This window comes from Penicillium pulvis (genome assembly GCF_028828015.1).
Source record: "Penicillium pulvis strain IBT 33274 chromosome Unknown contig_12_segment0_segment0, whole genome shotgun sequence".
NCBI classification, from domain to species: domain Eukaryota; kingdom Fungi; phylum Ascomycota; class Eurotiomycetes; order Eurotiales; family Aspergillaceae; genus Penicillium; species Penicillium pulvis.
Window position 1 is genome coordinate 4,306,975 of NW_026643072.1, and position 20,794 is coordinate 4,327,768.

Sequence of the window (20,794 nt, forward strand, 5' to 3'; positions counted from 1 at the left end):
AATTGTGATTCACTGTGTTTTTTTGGCGACTTTTTCGCAGCGGGGATGTCGGGCTTCCTGTCCGGGACTAGCGTATCCGGAGCTTTAGCATTTGACTTTTATCTGGCCTCAGGCACCAACTTCAAAGGACGGAAATTTCCAGAAGCTCACGGTAGTGACGGAGCTCATAATCCAACGACTGGGCCCCAGTCAAGTCAACTCTTCCATATACCCCATTCTCTTTTCTCATATACTTCACAATATGGCTGACGCTTTGAAGGCTGAGGGCAACAAGGCCTTCTCGGCCAAGGACTACCCGACTGCTATGTACGTTACTACCCCGCCTTTGATGTTTGAGACCTTGGAGACTGTTGCTGATATGGGTACACGACAGTGAGAAATTCACTCAGGCTATCGCGATTGAATCCGAGAATCACATCCTTTACTCCAACCGTTCCGCTGTCTATGCTGCTCAGGCCGAGTACGAAAAAGCTTTGGAGGATGCCGAAAAGGCTATCGGCATCAAGCCCGACTGGTCAAAGGGCTATGCTCGCAAGGGAGCTGCCTACAAGGGCATGGGAGACCTCTGTAAGGAATATTTTATAAGTTGCGTTAGACTTACGAATCAGTGGCTGATCTGATATAATTAGTGGCTGCACATGACGCATACGAGGAGGCATTGAAGATTGAGCCCGATAACGCTCAGGCCAAGTCTGGAATGAGCGCTGTCCAGCGCGCCATCAATGCCGAGGCCACCGCTGACGGTGTTGAGGGAGACCCAAGCGCCGGCCTCGGAGGCATGTTCAACGACCCCGGACTCTTCCAGAAGCTGGCCAGCAACCCTAAGACCGCCCCCCTGCTTGCCGATGCCGAGTTCATGGCCAAGCTGAAGAAGATCCAACAAAACCCCAACAGTGTCGGAGAGGAGATCCGTGACCCTCGTTTCCTGCAGGTGATGAGTGTGCTCCTTGGAATTGATATGAACTTCGGTGGTGAGGGTGGTCCTTCCGGTGCCCAGGACACTCCCATGCCTGATGCCAAGCCTGCTTCGCCGCCACCGCAGCCCAAGAAGGAGCCTACTCCTGAGCCGGAGGATGAAGAGGCTATTGCCAAGAAGAAGGCCCAGGAGGCTGGTGATGCGGAGAAGAAGATTGGTAACGACTTCTACAAGCAGAAGCAGTTCGACCAGGCTATGGAGCACTACGAGAAGGCTTGGGAGCTGCACAAGGATATCACCTACCTGAACAACCTTGGCGCCGCCAAATTCGAGAACGGCGATTACCAGGGCACCATTGAGACCTGCCAGAAGGCCGTGGAGGAGGGCCGTGATCTGCGTGCTGACTTCAAGACTATTGCCAAGTATGTTGGATTCTCAGATACCATTGGAGATACCCACTAACCGGCCATATAGGGCCTACACTCGTATCGGCAGTGCCTACGAGAAGATGGGTGACCTCACTCAGGCCATTGAGTACTACCACAAGTCGCTCACTGAGCACCGCACACCCGAAGCCTTGGCCAAGATGCGCGCCGCCGAGAAGACCAAGTCCACCGCCGAGAAGAATGCCTACATGGACCCCGCCGAGGCTGAGAAGAGCCGTGAGCTTGGCCAGCAGAAGTTCCAGGAGGGTAACTGGCCCGCCGCCGTTGACGCCTTCACCGAGATGACCAAGCGTGCCCCCACCGACCCTCGCGGTTACTCAAACCGTGCCGCCGCTCTTATCAAGCTGATGGCATTCCCTCAAGCCGTGCAGGACTGCGACGAGGCCATCCGTCTCGATCCCAAGTTCATTCGCGCATACATGCGCAAGGGTCAGGCTCTTATCGCTATGAAGGAGTTTAACCGTGCTTTAGACACCTTCACCGAGGCCGCTGAGCACGATGATGGTACCAACCGACGTGAGATCGAGCAGCAGCAACAGAAGTGTCTGGATGCGCAGTTCAGCGCCCGCGCTGGTGAGACCGAGGAGCAGACCTCCGCTCGTATCCAGAATGACCCCGAGGTATGTTTCGTATTTTTCGCAATTCTTTGTGCACTGCTAACTGTCGTAGATCATGTCTATCCTTCAGGACCCTGTCATGCAGAGCATCCTCCAGCAAGCCAAGAACGACCCGGCTGCGCTGCAGGAGCACATGCAGAACAGCCAAGTGCGCATGAAGATTCAGAAGCTGATGGCTGCTGGTGTGATCCGCATGGGTCGGTAAATCCCTTCCTTTTGCGGGAATGGACTATATTGCAACGAATTCAAGATGTGACGAGCTGTCTTACAAGTATCACTTCAAGTCTCAAGGTTCCTTTGAATGTTTGTTCTAAAATCATTTTCTCATAAGTTGCTTAGCATGAAATTATCCATATTTCCATAATATCATGTGTTTTAGAGTTCAATTCATTCGTTATGGATGTGGCTCATCGCTGTTTGTACCTCCGTAGGCATGTAGAAAGGTAAATGGAAAAATATATATATCGACCTCCGCAGTGGACCTCGGTAGTGTGGCGCACGTATTCATGAACATCAATATAAGGATAAGCTCCGGTCGCACGTTCCAAGTTTACAAGGCTAGTCACTAAGCCCCAGAGGAATTGGACAATTATCAATTTTACTCATCCAGGTAGCAAGTCCTAGCGACATACTATTTTAGTATTGTTTTTCTGGGCTTGCTTTGTACATTGTACCACCACACCCTCCACAGCGGTCAAGATCGCACAAGTAACCCAATGGCAAGCCTCAATTGCGTCGGCGCAGATCTCACGAAAATGAAAAAAGAAACCCTAACCGAAAAAGAACAGGAAGGCCGAAGCTGATCAGTGGGGACGAGGGGCCCAAAGCACAACCGAGATCCATGGATGGACACGACAGTGGGAACACGATTCCACAGTAGCGTCACACACGGAAAGTGTTCTATGATATGAGTGCAAGGGGCTGGTTCCCCTCCAAAAAAAATCAGCAGGGAAATTACCCACACTACCGCTGAATAGCTGATAGATCGAATTTGGCCAGACGCGGCCTGAAACTCTCTGCATGGCCTGCAGGAAAAGCACAGCTAGAAGCGAATCAGCTAGGGTGAAGCTCGGGGCAGGTCTCAAGTCTTGACCGATATAAATCCGCTATCAAAGATAGTAGCGATAGATTCCGGCACTAGAGCTTACATCTTAAACCTTGATCGAGGACTTGTAAGGACAGTGTAATTTGTAGGCTAGAATCTGACTGGAGTTTAGTGTACCCGCAGTGGACTTGGGGCGATCTGTGTGAGCTCCGGAATTCCAATCGGGGCCTAGGGGGGGGACTATTGATTCTGGGAATGTTAATCAGGAGTTGCGCATGCCACGTGTACTACATAATCTTTTTACTTAGCATTAAAAAAATAAATGAAGGATAGGAGTACATATATGAATATATAGTTAGACTTCGGAGATACGAGTCGATGTTATTTTGTTGTACGGACAAGTCCGAAGTGGTAGGGCTGTTCCCCCCTGTAGCCACAGTGTTTCTCGGAATTGTGGCGGTGCATCCGTATTAGGAAGTCGATAGTTCCACACTAGTTAGTGTGGCTGGGAATGGGTTCGTGGGTTTTCTATGTTGGGTTAGCGAGAGAAGAAAGTAAAATAGGAGCTCACATTCAGGTTCCACTTGTACATGAAGATGAAGAGATTTTACTTGGACAGACATACACCTAGGTGATAGGGATCATAGGTACCTGTATAGCTAATCCAGGTACGGCCCTATACTGCCGTACCTTGAATGATAAGTATGTACAAGTAGTACGTCACTGATCTCCTCGATCGACCAGGGCCGATCCCTATTCCTTAGAGGCGATGATGGCTACTTTAGGCTCCAATCAGTCATTCTGAATTGGCATTTCACCTACGGGACAGATTAAATTATTATTTCTTTTACCGGGAACAACGTATATTGCGGCCCCAGCCACAAGGTGCTCTCCTCCATTGACGCAACCGGTTGATTCCCCGAGAGCTCCCCTTCCCCCCCAATTGGTCTCTCCACTTTCTTCCTCTTCCTTTTTCCGAAGACCCTCTTTTGCATTTTCCCTTTTCGCTTCTTCTTTTTCTCTCTCTTACTCTCACCTTCCTCGCCTAGGTGTACCACACCACACCAATCTTGACTTTCCCGTGTATAGTACCCTAGGTAAGCAAAGCTAATCATATTCCCGCCCCCTCTCTTCCCCTCACCCAAACCGGCTACAATCCCCGGATCGACTGCGCTGGTCCCGCGTCATACCACCCATGGATCTCTAACCACTTTCTTACCCGCAGCTCGAGTCATCCATTCTAACTACCCGACCTTTCGGCAATACAGAGGCGCCGACCGCCGACATGGCGTCTGTCCAGGCGGAAAAGACAGAATTGAAGGAGGAGGGAATGATTGAGGCTGCCACTGAACTGGCCCAGGACCCCAACTCCAAGGTCAATCCGGATACTGTCGAGGATGCACTCGTGAAGGAGACTCGCGAGTCGGGGGCCCCTGCATACCAATTCGATCCCAATGCCTCGCCAGAGGATAAGGCAGCCGCAGCTCAGGCGGTATGTACTCGATGAAAGAAATGATTACCCAGCAGAAGCGGCTATGGAAAATGCGAGTACTAATCTGATCCTAATTCTAGCGGCTGCCACCGGGCTTCCACCATGATAAGAAACCAACAGGAGTTGCGGTGATCACGGATAAGGTACGACCTTCCCCAGACTGGACCAACGCGCCCATACTAACCTGTGTAGGATGATGGAAAAGCGGATTACGATCTTCCCCCGCCCCGCTCAGCTACCGCTCTTATCGCCGAGGATGCCAATGCGCCCGAGGGTCAGAAAGGAGATATGGATGAGGACATGAGGTGGGCGCGTGATCGCACCGGTTGGGCGCCCAAATTGCACGAAGAACGAACCGCAGAGGAGGAAGCAGAGGGCACATTACTCGACCACCAAACGTTTTTGGAGGGCCGAATCTCGGATAAGTTCTACGGCGACTGGTACCACAATGCCGGTGTGATTGCGTTTGCCTGCTTGAGCTCGTGGATCATCGCCCTTTTCGGTGGTGGTGTGGGCTGGGTGCTGCTGATCATGGCGGCATGCAGCACTTACTACCGTACCTCACTTCGTCGGGTGCGCCGCAATTTCCGTGACGATATCAATCGGGAAATGGCCAAGGCTCGCCTGGAGACCGATCACGAAAGTCTTGAGTGGATTAACAGCTTCCTCGTTAAGTTCTGGCCCATCTACGCCCCGGTCCTTTGCGACACCATCATTAGCTCCGTGGACCAGGTGCTGAGTACCTCGACCCCCGCTTTCCTTGACAGTCTGCGCCTGAAGACCTTCATACTGGGTACCAAGCCCCCTCGTCTCGAGCATGTCAAGACATATCCCAAGACCGAGCCCGATACCGTCATCATGGACTGGAAATTCAGTTTCACTCCCAACGATACCATGGACTTGACTGCGCGCCAACTCAAGAACAAGATCAACCCCAAGATTGTCCTCGAGGTTCGTGTCGGTAAGGGTGTTCTCAGCAAGGGTCTGGATGTGATTGTCGAGGATATGGCCTGCTCAGGATTGATGCGCGTCAAGGTTAAACTGCAGATTCCCTTCCCGCATATTGAACGTGTAGATGTCTGCTTCTTGGATAAGCCTGAGCTCGACTACGTCTGTAAGCCGCTTGGAGGTGACTACCTTGGCTTCGATATCAACTTCATTCCTGGTCTGGAGAACTTCATCAAGGAGCAGATCCACAACAACCTCGGACCTATGATGTACGACCCGAACGTGTTCCCGATTGAGATCGCTAAGATGCTGGCTGGAAACCCTGTGGATCAAGCTATTGGTGTTGTCGCCGTCACACTGCATGGTGCTAATCAGCTCAAGAACCCCGATAAGTTCGCGGGCACTCCAGATCCTTATGCTGTGGTTTCTTTGAACGGCCGAACGGAGCTGGGTCGTACCAAGACTATCCACGATACTGACAGTCCTCGCTGGAACGAAACCATCTATGTTATCATCACTTCTTTCACCGACGCATTGGCTATCAAGGTCTTCGATTGGAACGAATTCCGCAAGGATAAGGAACTTGGTGTTGCTTCTTTCGGATTGGACAAGCTTGAGGCAGAGCCTTCGCACGAGGGTGCCTTCCTGGAGGTCCTCTCTAGTGGCCGTCATCGTGGTGCCGTCCAGGCAGATATTCGCTTCTTCCCCGTTATGGAAGGTAGAAAACTGGACAGTGGCGAGACCGAGCCCCCACCAGAGCTTAACACCGGTATTGCGCAATTTACCGTCGAGCAGGCCAAGGATCTTGATGGCTCCAAGGGTTTGGTGGGCAAATTGAACCCCTATGGTATTTTGCTGCTGAACGGCAAGGAAATACACACCACCAAGATCCTGAAGCGGACCAACAACCCCATCTTCCAGGATGCTGCCAAGGAATTCTTGATCACCGACCGTAAGAACGCTAAACTGGGTCTGATCATCAAGGATCACACTGATCTGTTGACCGATCCTATCATTGGTCGGTACCAAATCAAGATGAATGACATGCTCAAGATGCAGGAGCAAGGCAAGCAATGGTTCCATCTCCATGGTGCCAAGGCTGGCCGCGCCAAGCTGATGCTGAACTGGAAGCCTGTTGCCTTGGGAAGCGTTGCTGGTGGCGCTGGCTACATTGATCCTATTGGTGTGATGCGTTTCCACTTCAAGCGTGCCACTGATCTGCGCAACCTGGAGGCTATGGGCAAGTCTGACCCGTACGCCCGTGTACTGCTGTCTGGCTTGACTAAGGGCCGTACTGTGACTTTCCGGAACAACTTGAACCCCGAATGGGACGAGGTTGTGTATGTTCCCATCCGCAGCGCTCGCGAGAAGTTGACTGTGGAGGTAATGGATGAGGAGACCATCAACAAGGACCGTACCCTTGGCTGGGCTGAGCTGAAGGCTTCTGACTTTGTTCGAGAGAACGAGGCTGGCGAGTATGAGATCGATGACGAGAAACAGCTGATTACTAGTGACCTTCACATTGGCTCTGGTCCCAGTAAGGGTGTCCTCCACTACACTGTTTCCTTTTTCCCTAGTGTTCCTGTGGTCAACCCCGAGGACGAGGCCGAGGAAGAGGAAGCGGAACAGACAGAGAAAAATGGGGACGCTGAGATTCCTAGCACGCCCCTCAAGAGTACTCACTCCAAGAGTGCTAGCGTGTCCTCCAAGGCTTCCAAGTCTTTGTCTAACGGAACAACCCCCAACGTTTCCTCGAATGGAGAGCCAACCACTAATGGTCGTGCCAGTATTGAGACTAGCCTGTCTCGTGCACCCACTGGCCGCGACTCCGAAACCGCATCGGTCCGGTCCATGAAGGAGGTCCCCAAGACCTACGTTGGGGCTGAGGATCTTTCCAAATACGAGTCTGGCTTCATAGTCTTCAAGTTCCATGAAGCCCACCTGGCTCACAGCAATGTCCAATTGGAGGTTCTGATTGATGACTACATGTTCCCCGCCTACACCTCTGCCAAGATTCACTCGCAAACTGTGAAGACTGCAGATCTTGGCGAGGCCTTTGTGCGTGAGCTGGAGTTCTCCAAGCTTACCCTGCGCCTGGTCAACAAGGACGACCCCAAGGATTCTAGCGAGGAGCACACCGTTGCTAAGCTGACTGGCGATACTCTGCCAACCCTGCAGCGCATTTTGTACAACCCTACCGAGCTTGTCCTTCGCTCTAATGCCGGTGAGGTGAGCAAGGTCACCGTCAGCGCTCGCTACATTCCCGTGCAGATGAAGCTTGACCCCATGGAAAGCATCAACAACATGGGTAACCTTCGTGTTGATGTCTTGGATGCCGCGGATCTGCCCTCGGCGGACCGAAACGGCTTCAGTGATCCTTACTGCAAGTTCCGCATCGGCGATGATAACAAGGACGTTTACAAGACAAAGGTCCAGAAGAAGACCCTTCACCCATCCTGGAACGAGTTCTTCGAAATACCCATCAAATCCCGGATTGGCGCTAATTTCCACGTCGACGTGTACGACTGGGACTTTGGTGACTCGGCCGATTTCTTGGGTGCCGCCCCGATTGACCTTGAAGCATTGGAGCCCTTCCAAATGCAAGAGATTACTCTGCCTCTGAATGGCAAGTCCGGTGTCATTCGCTTGAAGATGCTCTTCAAGCCTAACTACGTCACTCGATCTCGACAGGGCTCTGCTACCTTTTCGGGCACCTTTGCTATGCCTGGCAAGATCGTCGGCGCTCCCGTCAAGGGTGTTGGATTCGTTGGTGGCAACGTGGTCCGTGGTGCCTCGTTCCTCAAGCACGGTGTCATGTCCCGTATCCACAAGAACAAGCATAGTGATGCCGATGCCGTGTCCGTGGCAGACAGCGTCATTGAAGAGGGCCACGGTTCCCCCTCAGGTGGCTTGTCTCCTTCTGCCGCTCTGGTCGATGGTAACCCCGGATCTGTAACCCCAACCAGGGAGCACAGTCGTAACCGCAGCACTGCCTCTCAATTTGGCGATAACTTGAGCGTAATTGGTGGTGCTGGCCGTGGCGAGACCGGCACTGCACACATCACCATCGTCTCGGCATCGAACTTCCCTCAATCCGCTCACCTACGGGTTATTGTGCGTGCACAGGGTTCCAAGGGCATGAAGGAGCTCCACAAGACCAAGGCTCACAAGGTCAGCGGTGACACTGTGGCATACGATGATACCTTCAAGGTCCCCCACGCAGCCGCCGATGCGCTTTACCAAGTCCGCGTTGTCAACCACTCAACCTTTGGTTCCGACGAAGTCTTTGGCGAAACCCCATTCCCTGTGTCCGACCAGGGCTCTGACGCCAATCAGGAAAAGTCTATCGCTGTTGGTTCTGGATCAGTGACTATTCGCTCTAGCTTTACTCCCGCAGAGTCCAGCTTGCGCCCTACTACCTCGCACTCCACTGCCGGTGTTGATGTGGATGGATCCGAGAGCCCTGACTCCCGCAAACCTTCCCGCCGCAGCTTTCTTAGCAGCAAGCGGAGTGTTAGCGGGGTTTAATTGAATGTGGAAAATATAGACTCTGCCTTTTGGCTATGAATGAGGTATGGGTCAAGTATATGGAACAAACCTTAAACTAAAAACCTTTCAAACCCTCAAATGACTTGTTGCTTCGGGATTGTTGTTATGTGATATCCTTTCATATTATTTTACGCTTTTTTTTTTTTTTTTTTTTTTTTGGATCTGTTGATTGATCTGGCTTGGATTGTTCTGTTATTCTATGTTCATATTTGGCCTTGTTAAAGTAGCGTTGAATGAATTTTTTCCGGTTCAAGGCGTCCTTCCCTAGCTTACGCTTGATTTATACTCAGTAGACCGGTATAGCTGTATACTTGGATTACAACTGATTGGTCTGTCAACAAGGTACGAGTAGTCTCCTGGCCTAAGGTAGTAGCAGGTAGAAATCTCAAGGTAAACCTAACAGCCCTAATCCGTTTCCTGCCGAAAATAGGGGTCCAACTCCACCCCATCTACGTCAACTAGTCCCCCCTATTCAATAAAAGCAGATCTCTAAAAAAGCCTTTGTGCACAGCCCCTTCGACATGATGATCTACATTTCGTGCGGAAGCTTAGTTCGGGACAGGTGTACGGGTACCGTGGCATCGGCCGGGTCTGCTCCGTAAGACATGCGATTATATGAAGCTGGAATATAGTACTCCGTTAATTAAGGAGAAGTATACCCCATAAAAGGGACAATTGACGTACGCAAATCAATAGTCGTGAGCTCCAAGGTCACCCCCGTCTATTTCAAACCACGAAGCTCCTATTCTTGGCAAAACTATTACGTAGGCAAGCCCGGTCGGTTACTGGGCTGGTTCGGTGGAGAGCTTTTGATTAATTTGGGAGATGGGCTCCACCTTTCTATCCGAATCTTGTCTAGTTTAAATGAAATACTTGGTTTTGATGGGATTGAGATATAATTGAATCCTTTTATCTTGGTTTTGGACTGTGAGTCTGGAACTGTTTCAGGTGTGAGTGGTAGCTATGGGATTGTTTCGGAAAACTTCCTTGACTTGTCACTGGCGTTGGGATACCAATGGGCTAATGCTACGACCATATTTGCCGTTGTGTAATTCGATCTTCTTAGTAAATAATTGGCCTGGACTGGAGATCTTGATCAGATGTTTTTCTGTAGGCCGGGTTGGGAGGAATGGGATCGGGGGTACAGCATTCCGTAGATATTATTAGAAAAATTGAATATCAGTCCTCCGTATACGGCATAGGTGACTGAACACCAGAAGTTTTCAATCACGAAAAAAGCGTGAGATATTAATACCTAAACTACTGCAAGCTACGGTTCTAGCCACCACAATGTCTCTGATACGACTGAGCCCAATCTTGGCGAACAACTCGGGCCCTTTTCCCAGATTCCAGGCAACGACACCCGGTGGGGCAAATGGGGGTGTGGATATACCACACCCGACCGGAGGCACAATTCGGGTGGAACTGCAAATAAGGGGGAAAAATGGGAGTCTGGATGCTGCTTCTGGAACTCGGATCGAATTCTGGAATCCGTTCATTTGTTTCCAAGAACGTAGTGGTAAACCCCCACGGGAAAAGAGTTCTGCCCTTGACTTCCCCCTTTTCTTCTCCCCCCCCCCTTATAGGATTATAGGACCCTGTTGCATATAGCATCGGTATATCTTACCGTAGAGAGTAATCGTGTACAGCTGAGTATTATAGATGGAGGACTCGGGGGTAACACGGACCGTTAAAACGAACGTGCGAGAGTGGCTGGATGTCAAGTAAGGAGATTGTACTCCGTTATAATTCGTATTTATGTACCGAGTTCAGTTGAATTGTTGACCACAGGGATCATAAATATCACGTTACTCCCCCACCTCCCTTCCTTTCTCTCCACTTGTTTTCTTCTCTTTCCAAGCTTCTCTGTTCAATGCAAGAGCATTGACATTTCCCAACTCTGGTAGGTTTGCCGCCATTACTCCTCTTTATCTCTCCGGGCCACGCCAATGACGGCACCCTGTCGACATCCCGTGGCTCCTTGGCCCGGGCTGATCGACACCTGTGGCAAAACCCCTCTTCAAATAAAAACATTGCGGCCACGTTAGCTTGCTTGATTTCACGCTAACTTGCTATTTATCTACCAGATTTTCCCCAATCTTTAATTTTTTTTTCTTTACACCTCCTTCCCCCCACATCTTTCATAATGGCCGGCAAGGCACTTCCTACCCACCTGCGGGCTCCTGGCTCTGATGCCACCTCTGGCTCCTTCGAGGGCAAGCACCACGGAAAGTCTCAGTCGCACATGGTAAGTGGAATCAGCAATCTATCTACAATTCGCGTGGGAAGATTAGAATCATGGGGGATTTCGGGATGAAGCTCCGTTCCTGCTTGTTTGGGCAGTAAGCACAGTTGTACCTGCTTGTTTTGGGATAGAAACACGAAGCTGGAGCCTGAGCTGAAACATGAGCCCTCTTATGTCCTCTCTTACTTGCTCTGTTTCAATTGTTTTTTTTTTTTAACCCACCCCGTCCGTTTACAAAACAATACTGTTTACTTCTCGGATCTCGCTCCCGCTCCTTAGTGATCCCGATCCCGAGCCCCCTCCTTTTGCTCATTTTTGGCGATCTCATTACCCCTCTTTGCATATCTTGCCCACCATGGACCCTGAAACCGCAGCGCTGACCCTAATCGCCTCTAACCAGGCCTTCGAGAATGCCTCTACCAGCGTGGCTGCCTCTCAGATGCGCAATGCCCTGAACGCCCTCGCCGACAGCGTCCCCGATGGCAACGAGAAGAAGCGCTTCGAGACTGAGATGGATAACTTCTTCGCCCTGTTCCGCCGCTTCTTGAACGATAAGGCCAAGGGTAACGCCGTTACCTGGGACCGCATTGCTCCTCCTCAGCCCTCCCAGGTGGTTGGCTACGAAGAGCTCGGTGCGGAGGCCTCCGTCGAGTTCCTCAACAAGCTGGCTGTCGTCAAGCTCAACGGTGGTCTCGGTACCTCCATGGGTTGCGTTGGCCCCAAGTCCGTCATTGAGGTCCGTGAGGGCATGTCCTTCCTGGACTTGTCTGTGCGTCAGATCGAGCACCTGAACCGCACCTTCAACGTCAATGTGCCTTTTGTCCTCATGAACTCCTTCAACACCGACCAGGACACCCAGTCCATCATTAAGAAGTACGAGGGCCACAACGTCGATATCATCACCTTCAACCAGTCCCGCTACCCCCGTATCATCAAGGACTCCCTCCTCCCCGCCCCCAAGAGCTTCGATGCTCCTCTTCAGGACTGGTACCCTCCCGGTCACGGTGACGTTTTCGAGTCCCTCTACAACTCCGGTACTCTGGACAAGTTGATTGAGCGTGGCATCGAGTACATCTTCCTGTCCAACGCTGACAACCTTGGTGCCGTTGTCGATCTCCGCATCCTGCAGCACATGGTTGACTCCCAGGCCGAGTACATCATGGAGTTGACCGACAAGACCAAGGCTGACGTCAAGGGTGGTACCATCATTGACAACGACGGCAAGGTCCGCCTGCTGGAGATCGCTCAGGTCCCCAAGGAGCACGTCAACGAGTTCAAGTCCATCAAGAAGTTCAAGTACTTCAACACCAACAACATCTGGATGAACGTCCGTGCTATTAAGCGTGTTGTGGAGGAGAACGAGTTGGAGATGGAGATCATCGCCAACGAAAAGTCCATCCCCGCTGATAAGAAGGGTGAGGCCGACCAGGCCATCTACCAGCTGGAGACCGCTGTCGGTGCTGCTATCCGCCACTTCAAGAACGCTCACGGTGTCAACGTGCCCCGTCGTCGTTTCCTGCCCGTCAAGACCTGCTCCGACCTCATGGTCGTCAAGTCTGATCTGTACCGCCTGGAGCACGGCCAATTGGTGATGGACCCCAACCGTTTCGGTGGTGTGCCCGTCATCAAGCTCGGTTCCGACTTCAAGAAGGTTTCCGACTTCCAGAAGCGCATTGGCAGCATCCCTCGCATTGTCGAGCTTGACCACCTGACTATCACTGGTGCCGTCAACCTTGGCCGCAACGTTACCCTCAAGGGTACCGTCATCATTGTCGCCACCGAGGGTAGCACCATCGACATTCCCCCAGGATCCGTCCTTGAGAACTGTGTTGTGCAGGGTAGCTTGAGAATCCTTGAGCACTAAGCAGTTGGCAATTAAAACTTAATATCCCGTTTGATTTGTGATCGTTGGTTTGGCATGAGGATACGGTCTCCGATTACAGTGTGCAATTCTCTGTTCTGTTATGGGAGGTGCATTCGTGGCTATGGAAACCATGGAGTATGCAACTTATGTGCTTGTATTACATTTGAATAATCCAGCGTTTGTCCTTTTTTTTCTTTCTTTCCGTCCGTCTTTATCCTGGTTCTAGCTGCATTGGGATTGGCGGCTTTCCTTTTCTTCTCAAGCACTTTTGTCCAGGACTCCGAGTCAATGCCATCCTTTGATCTTTACTTACTTCACCCGTAATTCTCAATCGAAGCTCACGCTTTGTAAATATTCAGCTAAAGTGGACCTCGAGTATCTGGTTGCCGTCGTTCGGCTGACCCTTGACCCGCACTGAATGGTTGTTAATCCGATTAGGTAGGTATATTGATCCTCCAAATTCTTATGGCTATGTGAGGTCGTAGTACCTGCTGTTCCGCAATTTCTTCGTCACTCCTGGTTGAGAATGGTGGGACCATTGATTCCAAGTGTGTCAAATTTAGCCCTTTAGCCTTTATATTCCTTGTCCATTCAGACTCAACACAACCATATTCTTTTTCTCCTTCAGAACTATGATGATTTGTATATATTGATCATAGTACGTGGATATTTCTCCGTTCGCCTCAACATGTGCCTTGGTGCAGACCTCAACGGTGTTCCCGAAATTAAAACTTTTTACTACGATACACCGAGAGGCGAGTTTGCAAGCATGACACTTCCAGTGCGCAGGCTGTGGAGAGTGCGTGGTTATCTTTCGCTTAAAAAGAGGAAGGGGAGACATCTGTACCGGTTTTATGAAACTGAGATGGGATGCCGGTTTTGGGTGTAAGTGTCTTATTTTCTTTGCCGCCTGAGTTTTTATTATTTACTTGGAGAATACTACTGATTTTTTCAGGAATACTGTCATCAATGATTTGAATAATGAAGATGGTCCTCTTGCGTCCTTGGGTCATGCGAGATTCGTTAAGGGCGCTTGAGTTCCTACGCTTTCACTAGTAGCGGGAATGTGAGCCAAAGCTCCAGAACATTCTTCATGGTAGCTTTTACAGAACTAGAAAGTCGGGGGATTTGACGGTGTTGATCACTAGAGTATTTGAATGCTGCTTTTCCTTTTCCTAGTGGTTTGTAATAATTGGACGATGATCTAGTCTTCCATTATAAGTTGGATAGATTCAAATTTGCAAGGTTTGGCGAGAGAACAACTGGGCGCATGTGTACCATTTCTTTTCCATTGAAGCTATTGGATGCAATAGAGTGTTTAGTATCGCTGTACAACTTATCATATTAACTCCACGTGGCATCGCTCATCCATGGATTGATTTACATCCAGTTTGGTTTCTTACAACAAACATGAGTTATTTATTTGGGAAAACAATGGGCTCATTAAGTCATTCCAAGTCTTTGTGATATCAGGACTAGTCATGTTTAAATGTTCGGCCTTATTCTCCGTCGTTGGGAACCTGCTATTCTTGAGACTTGACTCAAGCTTCTGAGAATGGTCGGCAGTAAGTACCGCGAGACCATGTAACAATCCCAGCTATTTATCCCCTGTCAGATAAAACAGGTTATCCCCAGAGCAAGCACTACGTGCTACAATACTGTACGGCCGTGCATCCACTTTAATTGAATGTGTGGCCATTGGCGTCCCGCTAAGATAGGCGGATGTTTTTCCCGGTGACTTCATCCTGCGTCACTGGCCACTGATAATACCGCAAGTATGAAATTGTCACCATTGCACGATTCATCTTTGAGACTAGTCTTGAATCACATGCCCACGTCCGGATTCTTATTCAAACGCCTGTTTCTGCGGTGAGAATGTCACCAGTTCCAGCTTTTTTTTTTTTTTTTATAATTGGGTTTTATTACCTGTCTACCCTCAATGAAGAGCTTTGTCCCACCTCGGACTCTAGCTCTAAACCTGTTGCCGCCGCCATCATGGAGGCGCCTGCGTCGAATATGATATAACTTTTAGTCCATCGCTGTGGCTATTCGCTGTCTGTGCCACCGCCACTGTTGATGATCTTTTATGCAGGATACGTTGTCTTCCAAGCTTTTCGCCATCTCTGCATCCAGCTTGTACATATCGGTGAATACCTGGCAACGATTGTATATTTTACGCCGGCACGTTGTTACGCTGTTACGCTATGAATGATCATAACTACCATGCATCTGACTTGTCGCCGACCTCGGACCATGAGAGTTCTTCGAGAGAGGATACTAGATCATGGAAGAAGAGAGTGTCGACTGCTTGTCTGGCTTGTAAAAAGTCAAAACGGAAGGTATGTTCCCTCCAATTCCCTTCTAGACTCACATGGCTAATGTTGATGATTAGTGCTCGGGAACACCGCCTTGCGATAACTGTCGTGCCTTTCAGCGCACTTGCATATTCGATGAATCCCTTGACCAGCGCCGCCGTGTTGCTGCCAAACGAACTGCTGATGAACTGGGCTACCACCGCGACCTTTTAAACGATCTGTTCAAGTTAGTCCGTGAAGCAGACGAGTCTCGCGCATTGGCGCTACTGGACATAATCCGACGTAATGCTCCTCCCCATGAGGTCAGGTCCTATATCAACGAAACGCTGGCCACCCTTGGTGCAAATAATACCACACCCCGTGAGGCGGTTGCTAAATTAGAGGATGCACGCCACCTCCTTAGTGTCGAAGCTGATGGCCCTGCGTTTCGAAGCAAGGTGATGGATATACATTATCTTTGTGATGAGGCCCCGTTGAAGGTTCCTGCACATCCCTGGACGAACGTCACAAACGATGCAGATCTGGTGTCGAACCTCGTCTCGCTTTATTTCACCTGGGACTACCCATTTCAAGGAGGTTTGGACCGAGATGTCTTTTTGAAACATATGGTTGCCGGAGACCTGCGATCGGAGTTTTGTAGTCCCTACCTGGTGAATGCGATGCTGAGTAATGCCTGTGTATGTTCAAGATTCCTGGGATTAATGAATGGTCACTGATGCTAAGTAGTATTTTTCAGAGTTCTCCGAAGCATATGGTGTCCCCGGAAATATATCTTCCAAAGGCTGTGATTTTCTTGCCGAGGCCGAGAGACTGAAAGAATTGCAGAGCCCCCAGCCTAGTCTTGTCTTACTGCAAGGAACGCTTCTCATGTATGAGAGATATGCTATGTCGCACAACAACGACCAGGGCTATATCACATTGCATGAAGCTATCCGAATTGGTGAATCACTGGGATTGGTTGGAGACAAGGGGCCACGAATAGCATCGGATCAGCTATCGAGGGACATGGATTCGTCGTGCAGACGGGCAGCGTGGGGACTTTTCAACATCGACACGTAAGTGCAATTTAACGATGGGTTGTCGCAGGGCTAACGTGTTCCAGGATGATCCATACTGGCTTTCTCAGGCCATCTTTGATTGATCATGTCAACCTTCCCCGTATTGAGGATGATTTCTCCGGTGGTCAGTCCCAATGGACTCCTTATCCGACGCATCGGAAGCCACGCCCATCGTATTTCAAACCATTCTTCGACGAAGCGTGCAACTTATCCACTATCGCGCGTGATATTTCACGTAGCATGTTCGCCGGCGATAACCGGGATAAGTCACTCCAACGCCATAATCGAGAGGTATTATATGAACGACTCCTCCGGTGGCAGGCCTTGTTACCCGATGCATTTGCCTCAACGGACCCGCCACCGCATATACTTTTGTTGAAGTAAGATGAAATCATCATAAGTTGAAAGAGCGAATGACAGGATGGCTAACTTTCTACGTTGTAGAATGCGTTACCATACCTTGATCATCAATTTATTCAGCTGTATTTCCGACAGCGAATTCTCGAGCATTACACCCGAAGCACCCCATACACCCGAAAGCCCTCCAAGACAAACGCCCGAGTCCAAGTATAATGCTTGGGAGGTAACGCAATTGGCAGCGCGGGGCATTGCTGAGCTCGCGCAGCTACATCGACAAGAATATGGATTGAGCCGCGCACACCAATTTGCCATGTACGCCATCAACCTTGCGCTATTCACCCTATTAGAACAGGAAGGGTTTGACGTCGTTGACGAAGATTTTCTCGCCCTGGCAAGCTCATTTTCCATTGTTGCTAGCCGATCGGCACTCGGGCGAAACCTGTTTCACATCTTCAGACAATCCGTGCGGGCCAAGGCTCAGGGTGATCGGATTCGAAGGGCAAGTTTAATTTCGGATGAGCTCAAAGACCTTTTTGATGAAGAATCAACTGGGAGAGGTCGTGATCGATTTGATGATTATGCCGATGGGTTGGAGAAGCTAAATCAAGAACAAAAATATCATGGCATTGGTAGGGAGGGTACCAATCTTCAGGATTATCCTGGAATGGGGCTTTCGGATATGCTTGATCGGTATGAAAGTCTAAGTCTAGGTAAAGATGACGTCTTCTTGGAAAGGCATCGTCCCGTGGAGTGTTGATATGGATTCTTTTTCCATGGAACGGCATTGGTGAAAAAAGAAGGGACCTCCTACCTGTTTAATATTTTAGATCCAAGGAGCTGCCAAGTCAGCTGGACGAACAGGATGTCTAGACGCGATGGGGGGCATGGATGTATATCTCCAGTATGCTTAAGTGGAGACATCCGTCGAGGTTGACCTAAATCTGACGTCAAGTATGGTTTCCGACCCACACACGCGCATATGGGACAAAAGAGAACAGAGAGCTGGTTACCCCTGTGAACAAGACTGGACAGTGGCGGGAAAAGCGGGGAGTCGATTGAATTCATCTGGTTCGTCACCGGAATTTGAACCGGTCTTGATCTTCTCTAGTCACGAGTGCCAATCTCATCCTCACCCCATGGACATCCGGATGAAACGTTCCAAATTCACCCCTCTCATGTGCCGCTCTTCATCTTAATATTTACCCAAGTGCGGCCATGAGTTCTCAAAATAATTCACCGCACCAAGAACCTACCCCGAGAAGCACGGGTTCGTACTGGGTGCCACACACCAACCCAAGCCCTCAATCGTCTCTCGCCCCACAAGACTTCATCTATGCGGGCAATACCGCGCCATTCACGCCACATACACTAGTCCAGACATTTCCCACCTTTGGCCCTACTCCGTCTGCTTCCAGCACAGATTTAGGTCGTACTCCCGATTCGCTACCTCTAGAAAAGGTCGCGATACCCCGGATACCGGGCATCACCAACGCGCAGGCGCGACGACGTTCAACGCGTGCATGCGAATCCTGTCGACAGCGAAAAACAAAATGCGACGGTAAACGCCCGATCTGTGGACAGTGTTTATACCACAACAATCGCTGTGTCTACGAGGAGGTAAAACGAATTCGCGACGAGAATAAAATTAAGTCCCTCTCGACGCGCGTGGAAAAATATGAGAAAATTCTTCGCAGCATTGAGAGTGAAGTCGACGGCCCGACGGCACGAAAAATTAGAAAAGCATTGAATGTGAGCCTTATCATTAACCAGTCCCCTGTACAATTTAGGACTGTCCAAAACCGACCTGCAGTTAGTGGTCTGATATAAAGCTTCATCTAGTGCAAAGAAGGGAAATCCCCACAACCTGAAGATGGGTATGGCTCTGATAGCTCATCGTCGGTGGGGTCTCTGGAATCTGTCGATGTAGTCGGCGAAGATCTGAACCGTAACGAGCATACGCGTGCTGCCGGCTTCTTCGGCAAAAGCTCCGAGGTGGCCTGGATTCAGAAACTTGAGGACAGTGTAGGACAAAGCACTAGTCAGGACATGTCTGACTCTCCTCACCTGGAAAATTCAGAGAGCTCCCGAGATTCCGCGCCTCCAAATGACAAAATAGCCAGGGATATTCCCATTGCTATGATGAACTATCATTTGGATGAACTGGATATCCCTGATGTGGACTCTCAGTTGGACGAATTTGGAATGCCGCCAAGGGAACGGGCTGACGAGTATTTCCATGCTTATATGACATTCGTCAACCCTTTCTTCTGTGCTATTCGCCAGTCGACTTTTACACAACAGTATCTTCAGTACTTTAACCTGCTATCTGACCCAACTCGCAAGGTTACTCCGCCGCGCAAATGGCTGGCGGTGCTGAATATGATCTTTGCTATCGGTTGTCGACATTGTCGATTGATGGACCACACTAACAGCGGCATGTATGAAAATCATGTTGTATTTTTGTCGCGAGCGAGACGACTAAGTCTGCAGGACGATATTCTTTTCGAACATACTGGACTTCAGCAGATCCAGTTGGAGTTCTTGGTTGCTGTCTACCTGCTTTGCACTGGACGGGTTAATAGGTACGTTTCTTGTTTCCCGTCTTTATTACATAGGTGTTGACCAGTGCAGGGCATCTAAATTCGCCAACATGGCCCTCCACTCGGCCATATCACTTGGGATCAACCTACGTCTTCTGGACGAGAGAACAGACCGCGCTTCGAAAGAAGCCCGTTGTCGCTTATGGTGGTCCATATATTCCCTAGAGCATATTCTGACATCCATGCACGGCCGAGTATCTCGCGTCGGAGAGCATCTCTGCTCAGTCCAACTTCCAACCCCAGTTGAAGAAGAGACATTCGACGAACCAGAGATTCAACGTCTATTCCTAGACAAAGCATCTAGAATCGAAGTCTCCGCCACGCTCTTCGAGAAAATCAACCAGCCAAACCCAGTCCCATCCTGGACTTTCTCCGTCCCACCCGGTCCATCCCTCTTCTTCCACTACCTAGTAGACCTCTTCCTCATCTCTCAATCCGTACTGAACAAAGTATACAGTATAGAAGGAATTCGAGAAGGAACAAGTCAAACAGAATACCGTCTCCAGAGATACGCTCTACGCATGGATCGCTGGCTCTCAAAGTTACCTCCAAGCTACCAATTCACCCAACCAGACGCCGGTCCATGGCGTCTCAACCACGCCCAACTGGACGATGAATCACTCCCCAATACGCGCGAACGAGTCTGTCTGGCAATGAATTATTATTCCGCCAGAATATCGCTTTGCAGACCTTGTTTAAGTTTCAATCACCGCAGCCCCGTCTCGCAAGAAAAGTCATCCCGCGCACAATTGCGTGCCACAATGGCAACCAATTGTCTCCAGGCCTCTTGTTCCCTTATCTCTACTTTCCCGGAGAAAATCGATCTCGCCTGGCTTGCGCGTGTGACGCCTTGGTGGAGTGTTCTTCATTTCCTGATGCAATCTACCACAGCATTGCTCCTGGGATTATTGTATTGCACTGTCGCACCAGCGGGTCAGGGACAAAAACCATGTGAATTCCCGACCAATCTATCCGGTGCCCCATACCCGTCATTATTGGAATCGGATTTGAATACCGCGCTGAAAATGTCTAAGAAAGCCCTTTCGTGGATGCATGCTATGGCTTCTGTGGATGCGGCGGCACATCGGGCGTTCAAGTTGTGTGACAATGTTATTAGAAGGATTGGTCCCATGCTCAAGGTCGATTTGGACGATTGGCCTAGTGCGTCGACATTGGGTGAGGAAGTGGTTCATGAGGGGGATCGGGAGGGGGAAGATCATAGGATGGAGGGGTTGGAGGAGTTGGTAAATTTTGAAGCTGAGAAAATTTGAGGTTATTGTATAAGTGCATGTGGTGTTCGTACTTTTTCTTTTCGATGATTGTCTGATTTACGATTCTT

General features: G+C 50.0%; 4 protein-coding genes across 4 annotated transcripts; all 4 read left to right on the forward strand.

Annotated features, from left to right (window-relative positions):
• The first annotated feature begins 172 nt into the window (after nucleotides 1-172).
• On the forward strand, nucleotides 173-2,386 carry sti1 (Hsp90 cochaperone STI1). The gene is made up of 5 exons (XM_057062387.1): nucleotides 173-306; nucleotides 374-567; nucleotides 630-1,338; nucleotides 1,391-1,982; nucleotides 2,032-2,386. The coding sequence occupies exons 1-5, from the start codon at nucleotides 242-244 to the stop codon at nucleotides 2,182-2,184; spliced, it is 1,713 nt and encodes a 570-aa protein (XP_056926349.1). The 5' UTR covers nucleotides 173-241; the 3' UTR covers nucleotides 2,185-2,386.
• A 1,878-nt stretch (nucleotides 2,387-4,264) lies between these two features.
• On the forward strand, nucleotides 4,265-9,147 carry N7503_002841 (uncharacterized protein). The gene is made up of 3 exons (XM_057062388.1): nucleotides 4,265-4,516; nucleotides 4,597-4,659; nucleotides 4,709-9,147. The coding sequence occupies exons 1-3, from the start codon at nucleotides 4,310-4,312 to the stop codon at nucleotides 8,990-8,992; spliced, it is 4,554 nt and encodes a 1,517-aa protein (XP_056926350.1). The 5' UTR covers nucleotides 4,265-4,309; the 3' UTR covers nucleotides 8,993-9,147.
• Nucleotides 9,148-11,159: 2,012 nt separating this feature from the next.
• On the forward strand, nucleotides 11,160-13,122 carry ugp1 (UTP glucose-1-phosphate uridylyltransferase; the record flags this gene model as incomplete). Its single annotated transcript, XM_057062389.1, has 2 exons — nucleotides 11,160-11,261; nucleotides 11,659-13,122. The coding sequence occupies 2 exons, from the start codon at nucleotides 11,160-11,162 to the stop codon at nucleotides 13,120-13,122; spliced, it is 1,566 nt and encodes a 521-aa protein (XP_056926351.1).
• A 2,204-nt stretch (nucleotides 13,123-15,326) lies between these two features.
• On the forward strand, nucleotides 15,327-20,726 carry N7503_002843 (C6 transcription factor; the record flags this gene model as incomplete). The annotated part of the gene is made up of 8 exons (XM_057062390.1): nucleotides 15,327-15,461; nucleotides 15,515-16,114; nucleotides 16,164-16,492; nucleotides 16,540-16,875; nucleotides 16,940-17,545; nucleotides 18,064-18,604; nucleotides 18,695-19,437; nucleotides 19,487-20,726. The coding sequence occupies 8 exons, from the start codon at nucleotides 15,327-15,329 to the stop codon at nucleotides 20,724-20,726; spliced, it is 4,530 nt and encodes a 1,509-aa protein (XP_056926352.1).
• Between the last annotated feature and the right edge of the window lie 68 nt (nucleotides 20,727-20,794).

Excerpts from the sequence above, each read along its gene's own strand:
- sti1 (XM_057062387.1), top strand. The coding sequence starts at position 242 with ATGGCTGACGCTTTGAAGGCTGAGGGCAACAAGGCCTTCTCGGCCAAG. Across the intron at positions 307-373 it reads AAGGACTACCCGACTGCTAT|TGAGAAATTCACTCAGGCTA; the intron begins GTACGTTACTAC and ends GGTACACGACAG. Across the intron at positions 1,983-2,031 it reads GTATCCAGAATGACCCCGAG|ATCATGTCTATCCTTCAGGA; the intron begins GTATGTTTCGTA and ends TAACTGTCGTAG.
- N7503_002841 (XM_057062388.1), top strand. The coding sequence starts at position 4,310 with ATGGCGTCTGTCCAGGCGGAAAAGACAGAATTGAAGGAGGAGGGAATG. Across the intron at positions 4,517-4,596 it reads AGGCAGCCGCAGCTCAGGCG|CGGCTGCCACCGGGCTTCCA; the intron begins GTATGTACTCGA and ends TCCTAATTCTAG. Across the intron at positions 4,660-4,708 it reads TTGCGGTGATCACGGATAAG|GATGATGGAAAAGCGGATTA; the intron begins GTACGACCTTCC and ends TAACCTGTGTAG.